Genomic DNA, 9,646 nt, shown 5'->3' with positions numbered 1-9,646 from the left:
CAAATCTCCCGTTCCACCACATCCCAAAGGTTCTCTATTGGATTGAGATCTGGTGACCGTGGAGGCCATTTGAGTACAGTGAACTCATTGTCATGTTCAAGAAACCAGTCTGAGATGGTTCACGCTTTATGAAATGGTGCATTACCGTGCTGAAAGTAGCCATCAGAAGATGAGTTGAATAATATTTAACTCATGATATTTAACAATAATAGTCATTACAAGTATTACTAATATAAGTTACGTATTTGCATATTTGACATAATATTTAATAATATATATTTTTTAATATAATAATAATATATATATATATATATATATATATATATATATATATATATATATATATATATATATATATATATATATATATAAGATGACTATGATTATGATCTTGCTAGAAATACTATTTCCATCATTTCCATCTGTAGCATTTCTTTAGAAGAATAGCATTGCTGTGTGTGTGTGTGTATTATGGCTGACGGTCTGTGGTTGTGGGCTGTGAAACATCCAGAAAAAAATGATGAGTAGGGGCGTAGGCTTTTCAGAAAGGCCTCCCCAGATTTTGTGGAGTTGCACTGCCTGTGAATATTTCATCGGCTGCTCCAGTTTTGACAACCAGGAGAAATCAGTCAGCTTTCTGAAGTCTGCGCATCGCTGAGCCAAATATATAAACTCGCCATGTGAACAGACAAAATCGTGCTTGAGCTTTTCTTTTCTCAAAACTGACCAGTAAAAATAAAATGCTGAATAATATATAAACAAAATTTTCTGCAGCAACAACAAAAACTTTTAGATCAATGCACAAATATTACTACTTCAAACAGCATCAATAAATATACTTATAGATCTCATTGAACAAAGGACCCAGCTCAATTATTCAACATTATCATTATCGTAAATATAATTGATAAGGATTACATTTTATAATTATGTATTTATTATTATTATTATTATTTTATTTTTATTTTTTTTTGCGGCAGCTAGCATTTTTAGTAATAAATGAAATTATTATTATTATTTATAATAATAATAACAATTGTAGTATTAATAATAATACTATGCATTCATTCATTTAAATGTATATTCTTATTTATTTTGATATGTATAATAATAATAATAATAATATATATATTTTGTCTATACATAAAATAGATATTTGAAAAAAATTTTTTATATACATTAAGATTATTAAATTAATGAAAAAATAAATGTGTCAGACAGCAGTTTGAAAGGAAACATCACTATTAATTAATAATAATAATCATTTTCACAATCATATGAATTCAAATGTATATTTTTATTATAAATAGATATAATAATAATAATAATATTTAGAATTATAATAATAATTATATTTATAATAATAATAATTAACAATAATTAACAATAATCATATGCATTCATTCATTTTCTTGTCGGCTTAGTCCCTTTATTAATCCAGGGTCGCCACAGCGGAATGAACCGCCAACTTATCCAGCACGTTTTTACGCAGCGAATGCCCTTTCAGCCGCAACCCATCCCTGAGAAACACACACACACACACACTACAGACAATTTAGCATACCCAATTCACCTGTACCGCATGTCTTTGGAATGTGGGGGAAACCGGAGCACCCGGAGGAAACCCACGCGAACGCAGAAAGAACATGCATCCACACAGAAACGCCAACTGAGTCGAGGTTCGAACCAGCGACCTTCTTGCTGTGAGGCGACAGCACTACCTACTTCGCCCATATGCATTCATTGAATCAAATTTATGCTTTTTAGCTTTTAGTCAGAAGTTTGAAAGAAATCATCATCACTAATAATAATAATAATAATAATAATAATGCATTCAGTCATTCAAATGTATACTTTTTTATTAATTTTGATATTTATAATTATTGTTATAAATAATAATTTTATATAATTTTTTAATTATCAAAATTAATAATTATAATACACATTTTAAATGTATAGTTTATATAATTATTATTATTATAAAATAGATTTTTTAAATGCAATTAAATGGTACGTATATTAATTTTGGTATTTACTATTGTGATTATTTTATAATAATAATAATAAAAATGAATAATAATCATATGCATTCATTGATTAAAATGAATGATTTTTATTAATTTTTATATTGTCGTAGTTGCCAATCTTTTTATTTATCAATGACAAATCAGACAGGAGGTTTTTAATACCAAAAGACAGACTTATACTATAAGATAGACTAAACAAAATAAAGCAGAGATGTCTGAAAACATCCCTTTAGGACAACCTGAAGTCTCCCCTGGACAATCTGAAGAGTTTGTTTTCTGTGGTCCTGTTTTATACATGGAGTTTCACTTTCTAATGTTTTTGCTCAGCATATTTCACACATATATGGTCCTTTCACATGTATCTGTTATATTCTTGCCTCTCTGCCATCTGACTCAGGTTTAGGTTTACTTTCCAGTGTAGCCTTTGCTAAATCCTAGTATGGTAATAATGGTTTACATAAATTGTCATGATGGCATATTAACTTAATATGATAATCACTCTAATGCTTCTGACACATATAGCTTCATATGAGTATTTAACGTATATAATCATGGCTTTACATATTCAGTTATTCTTCAGCATAGCTTTCTCATAGTGTTGCTCTTGTGCAGGCTGCTCATCTTACACACACACACACACCGCATAGTATCTTTAATTTTTTAGCTTACATGTTTGCTTTTAGAGAATACTTTTAGAGAATGAAAAATATTCTTACATTTTTATTATTATTATTTTAAAATACAGATTTTTAAAAAATACAATAAAATGTTATAAATATTAATTTTGATATTGTGATTGTTATTATTTTTATTTTGATAATAATAATCATTGAAATGAATAATAATCATAATATGCCTCATTAATTCAAATGTATAATTTTATTAATTTATATTATTATTATTAATATTATTATTATTAAATACAAATTTAAAAAACAATTAAATATGTTATGTATATTCAGAATAATTCTTAAATGTCAATGTCAGTTAGCAGTTTAAAAGATTTATTATTATTATTAAAAAGTAGTATACTTTTGTTAGTAATAATGTTGTTTTTGAATACAAATTGCTATTGGTAATACTAACTTAATAATAATTATTGTTATTGATTTGTAAACAGTGATTTCCACTATTTTCCTCTACTTCTTCATCCATGTTCAGTAGATTTCTGTAGTGTATTTCTGCTCATGGTTTTTTTGGTGCGTTCTCTTCTCTCTGCTGGTTTTTACAGAGTAGACGTGACTCCTCGTTGCTCTGCTAAACTGGCCAGTCTTCATTAACAGCCATATTAAAGCGGCTATAAAGAGGAACATTCTCTGCTGTGCCGTTCTATGTCTTTTCTCTTCAACCTTACAATATACAACTCAAATATTCCGACTGATTTAGATTTCTTTGTTGTCTCTCTTTGCCGTTGGTTGACTTGTTATCAGACTGGCTCTCCATCAGTGTAGTTTACTTTAATGCTGCAGATATCATTCTTCATCAGACAGCCGCTGAATGCTTGACAGCTTTTGTACATATATTAAGTGCAGAAAGGCTCGCCTCAGCAGTGCTTGTGTGCAAAGGCCATATTTTATGACTGCCAGTGTTTCTGATGCAGTGTGATGAGCGGGACTAGTGTACTGCTAAAATGTTATATTGGTTTTAAAGATGTAACACTTTATATTCAAATATATCTTTGTATGAAGTATGTAAGAAGATAAAAGTTGTTTATTGTTATTATTATTGCAAAATACAGATTACTTTAGACACTTTTTAATAAATGTTACATTTTACTGTTAGAAATTATGTGCGTTAAAATTGTTAAATGTTGCATTAAGTAAATGTTATTACATTGAGATCTTTATGAACTTAAATATATGTGTTCTGTATATACAATTTTAAATGCTTTTAATATATTAGGTAATATAGGAGCATTTATATTTATATTTTTTATTTCCTTTTTTGTTTTTTAATTGAAAAAAATGTTATGAATTATATGTATTACATTTTATGCTAAAATATTATTAATATTAAATAATAAAGGACTGTTATAGCTATATTACATAGTAAATTCCGTAATGTAAAATTTAAAATTGTAATTAATAATAATATACATTTATTTGAAAATATAAATTTATTTTTGTAAACATTTAAATTAAATGTTACATTTTGCATTCATGGGTAATTTATATTGGTGCATTTGAACAAAACAGGTTTATTAAACTGATAAATTGATTGAAATAATGTTTTAGTAACAGAACTCTTTAGAAATGGAAAGACAATACATTTAAATTCAAGCAAAATATTGCTAAAAAAATACAAACTACAACATTTCAAAAAAATTGTTTATATTATTTTGTTTCTCTTCATTTTTGCTATTTTTGAAAATTGTATTTAATATTTTTCTATAACATAAATTTGGGCTACTACTTTTTTAAGCATTATTGTAAGATATTTTGTTAGCTAAGCTTTGTATTTGGCTTCAGTTCTGACTAAACTAATGTATATTCATCCCATAGAAAATATTTAAAAGATATAATTTATTTATTTATTTCATATCTTTTTATTTCTTTTTATTCAATTTCTTTATGCAATGATGATACAAGCAAAGAATGTATTTAAGTGTTGTAGTTTGTATATTTAGTGTATATAATTTAGTATACTTAATGTACTATAGATGCAAAATTAGTAATGGAGTATTTAAAAAGACTAACAAGTTACCATTTAATTACATTGTGTGCGCGCGCGTGTGTGGGCGCGTGTGTGCGTGTGTGTGTGCGTGTGTACATCTATATAGGCATTATTTATGCAGTAAATATAACTTTATGCTCTAAATTACTTATTCCATAATACAGCAGGAAAAATGGGGCGCGACATGTTTTCACCTGGAAATAATATTTCTAAAGGAGCTGTTGAAATGGAATTGAACCAAATTTTGCTTAAAACCCAAACAATACAAACAAAAAACAAAACAAAAAAATTGGAAAAATGAAACGAGGAACTACTAAACTACTGAGATGTATCTGATACTTTATATAAAAGGTTTTTTTGGTGATGGCAGCTTAAAGATGCTTCTCGTAGAGAATGAAGTCACATGAATTGCTCAGCTGTGAGTTTGTTTTTTTTCACAGACTTAAAAAATCTTGATGGTTCTGTGGGCCCGCCTTTCAAATCTGATCTTTATTTAGTATTTTATATTGGATTCAAGTCAGGTGATAGGCTGAGTCATTCTACAGCTTTATTTTCTTTCTCTGAAAGCATTTGATAGTTTTCTCGGTTGTGTTTTGAGATCATTGTCTTGCTGAAATGTTTAGCCTGGTTTCATCTTCATCATCCTGCTAATGTAGATGTTGGACTGAAGCAGCTAATATTCATTTGCAATGATGAAGGGCAGAGGGTTGCTGACGAACAACTGAGAGATTTCAGCTGCTGTCTGGGCTTTCACTGCCTTTCTACACCTTCCTTCACATGTTCAATACGTTTTCCCTGCGTCATTTCATTACACACAACTTCATTTGTAAAGTAATTAGTTTAGTTTTCTGTGCATATATGAATTTCTTTGGTTGTTACCAACATCTGGTGAAAATCTCAAGTCAACAGCACCTTTATAAATATGTTTTCTGAGAAAAGGGATGTGTTCAGTACTTATCTTCCCTGCTGTATCTGCATTCTGCACACACACCGGCCAATGAAGAAGCCACACCGGCCCTCTGCTAATGTGCAGGAAATACAGCTATTACTAGCTGCCAATGTACGCCCAAACAGAACAAACAAATTCAAAAAAGGGTGAAAATAATGTGTGTGTTTTTCTTTTGCAGGCTAGAGAAGCTGACTGTTGTATGGCCAGGGATTCCCCCAATATTAATCTGTATTCTCATCACACGAGCTGAGGAATATAAACGCGTCAAGGACTCGTCTTTTCTCTCTTTTCAGTCTTGCTTTTGTTCTTTGGAAAGCTTTTGAGGGTTTGACGTGTCTTTTATGGGATGTAGAACACTCTCAAGGTGCTTGCTTGGTGATCAAGGTTGCTTGCGTCAGGTTTAAAGTGTGTGTTCTGGTGTTCGGGTGGCGTTTCACTGTCTTCTCATTAGCTCAGGCTGGTGTTTTTTGACTTGAGAGCTTTTTCTAGATACTTACTGATCATCGTCCAAACGCTTGTTCTTGCTCTGCTGAAAAGATCAGCTTTGATCAGGAGTTTATTGCTTGTTAAACTAGTGTAGAAAGGTCACCAAAATACTAATGCTGGTCATTTCATCAGGGAAGTATAGCCGTTATTGGTCACAAAAATAACACCACTTGTTTTCTTGGCTTTAACTGACATGTTCTCTTTTTGTTTTTGAAATAATTGTTGATCATCTACATTCTCAACTACCTCATGTTCTCAAATCAGGTGAAAGACTAATATAGGTTTATGTAGGTTTTGTTTAGGTTTTAAGGGATTGTTCACCCCTCATCATTTACTCACACTCAAGTGGTTCTAAACTTCTATGAATTTCTTTCTTCTGTTAAACACAAAACAAGATATTCTAAAGAATGTTTGAAGTAAAATAGCAAATCACATTCATTGTAGGAACAAAAAAGTACTGTAGAAGTCAAAGACAAAATATCTTTTGTGTTCAATAGAATAAAGAATCTATGGGATGTGATAGATTCACTTGAAATGATGGACGATTAGTAAATTATTTACATTTTTGGGGAACTATAACTTTAACTTTAAAGAAAGTACACTCTTAAAAACAAAGGTCACAATGTAAGAAATGTGTAGAAACATTTTTAGTTCTTCAAAGAACTATTCTTAAAACAACCTCTTTTTGTTCTTTGGTGTAAGTAAATGACTCCTTTATGCAATAGGCATAGTTCGAAAGATTGTCTATATAACTAAAATGTTTGTATTTAAAGAAAAAAACTTGTGCTTTTGGGAACTAAAATGGTTCTTTTTGTGGAATGACTATAAAAATTCCCCTTTTGAAACTGTATTTTTTTAAGGACAAAGAATCCAGTTTTGTTCCACAAAGAAGCTTTCATTTAAATAGTTAATTTAATAATGTAAATAAAAACATTTAAACATTGAAACCTTTACATTTAAACAAAATGTTATTTATGGTGGAGTAATATGGTTTGGTTATTAAAATGTCCTGCACAAAATTAAAAGTGGTTATTTCTTAATTTATTATATTAAGGGTGATTAGTGCAAAATAGGCATGGGATGAAAACTGTTTTCAAGATATATTGTGATTTGGAAAAGTCAATTATATATAATTTTTTTTTATTATTATTATTTTTTTTTTTAGGTCAACAGTATCTCCCTCAGAAATTATATTCAAGAATGCCATTTATAATGGTAAAGAAATCTGTGTTGTTAAAACAAATGAAGACAGCAGAATGATCAGTGATTTTATTTGACATGTTTAGTTTTCCAAAATATTTAAAATGTTTCTTAAAATAAAATATATTGAGTTCAAAGTGGAAACTTTTTTGCTTTTAACCCAGACGTTTAAAAAGAACATATTTTAGAGCAGTAATCACAATACCGTGAAATCGAGATATTTTTATTCAAGGTTATCATACCGTCAGAATCCCATAACAGCCCATGCCTAGTGCAAAAAGGTTTTCTTTAACATTACATTCTTAAAATAGTTTAATTTAAAAGACCTTAAAACCTTCTCCACTTTAAATAACATTTTGTGCAGTAAATGGTTTTACACTCATTTATACACATGTATGTACCACAGAAAAGTTATTTTAAAATTTTATTCACACTACCTTCTTAATATATCATTTTAAAAAAGGTTTTTCATACAGCAATACCACAGCACATCATTTTTGATTCCCAAATAGATTTTCAGTTAAGCATTTTTAAAGAAAACTTAAAAGATATACAGTTGAAGTCAGAATTATGAGCCCCTCTGTTTATTTTTGTCCCCCAATTTCTGTTTAACAGAGAGAAGATTTTTCTCAACACATTTCTAAATATAATAGTTTTAATAACTCATTTCTAATCACTGATTTATTTTATCTTTGCCATGATGACAGTAAAAAATATTTGACTAGATATTTTTCAAGACACTTCTATACAGCTTAAAGTGACTTTCAAGGCTTAACTAGGTTAACTAGGCAGGTTAGGGTAATTAGACAAGTTATTGCATAATGATAATTTGTTCTGTAGACTATTGAAAAATATATAGCTAAATGGGGCTAATAATTATGACCTTAAAATTTATTTTGAAAAATAAAAAACTGCTTTTATTCTAGCCAAAATAAAACAAATCAGACTTTCTCCAGAAGAAAAAATATTGTCAGACATACTGTGAAAATTTCCTTGCTTTGTTAAACATAATTCGGGAAATATTTTAGGGGGGGCTAATAAATCTAACTTAAACTGTATGTTTTCCATCATAAAATATCATTTTGTACAATTAAAAGTTCAAGTATTTTTCTTTATCATCAATGCCAAAAACCTTTATTTTAAAGAGTGTATCTCAGTGGAACACGGTGATTATTTCTATTTATTCATTTTTTATCAAATAAATAAACTTTTTGAATAAAATATAATGTATAAATTTTGTAATTTATTGTCACATTATTAACAAGATCATTTTGATTGTAATAAACCATTTTCATCACAATTGACAGTTTTTTTTTTATTATTTATTTAATCATTCCAGATACATTAAAAGAATAGCTCATCCAAAAATGAAAGTCTTCACACATTTACTCACACCCAAGTGGTTAAAATTGTTTATGAATTTCTTCTGGTGAACAAAAAAACCATTCTGAAGAATGTTGGAAAAAACAATCATCAATAGTGTCATCCATAGTCGGAGAAAAAACATACCATAAAAGTCAATGGTTGTTTTTTTCCGAACGTTCTTTACACTGTAAAAAATGCATAATTTTATGGTTTATTTTCGGCAGCTGGGGTGCCCGAAATAAAAAAAAAACGTTAAATGACAAAAATTTAACGTAAAATAACAGATATTAAATAATATAAATTCACCAGAAATGTAAATTTAAGAAAATTTCTGTAATTTAATATGTTATTTTAGAGTAAATTTCTGTAATTTAACGACTGTTTTTTGACCTTTTTTTTTTTTTTTTTTGGCACTCCTTTTGCCTTAAATAAACTGTAAATTTACGGATTTTTTTTTTTACACTGCAGTATATTCAACAGCTGAAAGAAACTTTGGTTTCTCACACCATACTGTACTGTATAAAATGCTGGGTTCCACAGAATCCATTTGCGTAGGGGCAACATGAAGGAACCAAACTTTTTTACAAATTCATAAGAATTGCATTATTTTAAATCATTTAAGTAAGTACTCAGACTCAACTTTATTATCCTTTTTAAGGAAACTACAATTGCAGCAAGGTGCCATAACACAGGCGAAGTTCCATGTACACATTAACAAAGTATTACCACACAACATACAACACATCATTTTTTGGGTGCATTTCCCTCCCTGCTGGACTCAATTAATGACCTATTGGCTGCCATTATATAAAAAAAATTCAGCTTGTTCTGCAAATAGGAACTCTAAAACAACGTCCTGATGGCAGCATCTGCAACAGAGTACAGTGGGTGATCGCATAGGATACCCTGAGCTCTTTTTAAAACATAATTATAGTAAATTACCGTT

General features: G+C 29.2%; 1 protein-coding gene across 35 annotated transcripts in view; it reads left to right on the top strand.

Annotated features, from left to right (window-relative positions):
- The window catches only part of patj (PATJ crumbs cell polarity complex component), a 177,843-nt gene that overhangs the window by 87,541 nt on the left and 80,656 nt on the right, over nt 1-9,646 (top strand). For 3 of the 35 annotated variants that reach the window (XM_087302477.1, XM_087302480.1, XM_087302479.1), the window contains one exon: nt 5,828-7,581. In XM_087302477.1, the coding sequence (XP_087158603.1) occupies nt 5,828-5,832 (5 nt within the window). In that variant the 3' untranslated portion in view covers nt 5,833-7,581. 35 annotated transcript variants of the gene reach the window in all.

The sequence above is a fragment of the Danio rerio genome, chromosome 22 (genome assembly GCF_052040795.2).
Source record: "Danio rerio strain M-AB ecotype USA chromosome 22, GRCz13ab, whole genome shotgun sequence".
In the NCBI taxonomy this organism is placed as follows: Eukaryota; Metazoa; Chordata; class Actinopteri; order Cypriniformes; family Danionidae; genus Danio; species Danio rerio.
Note: the sequence above shows the minus strand (reverse complement) of the source record. Positions and strands in the feature narration are given on the sequence as shown.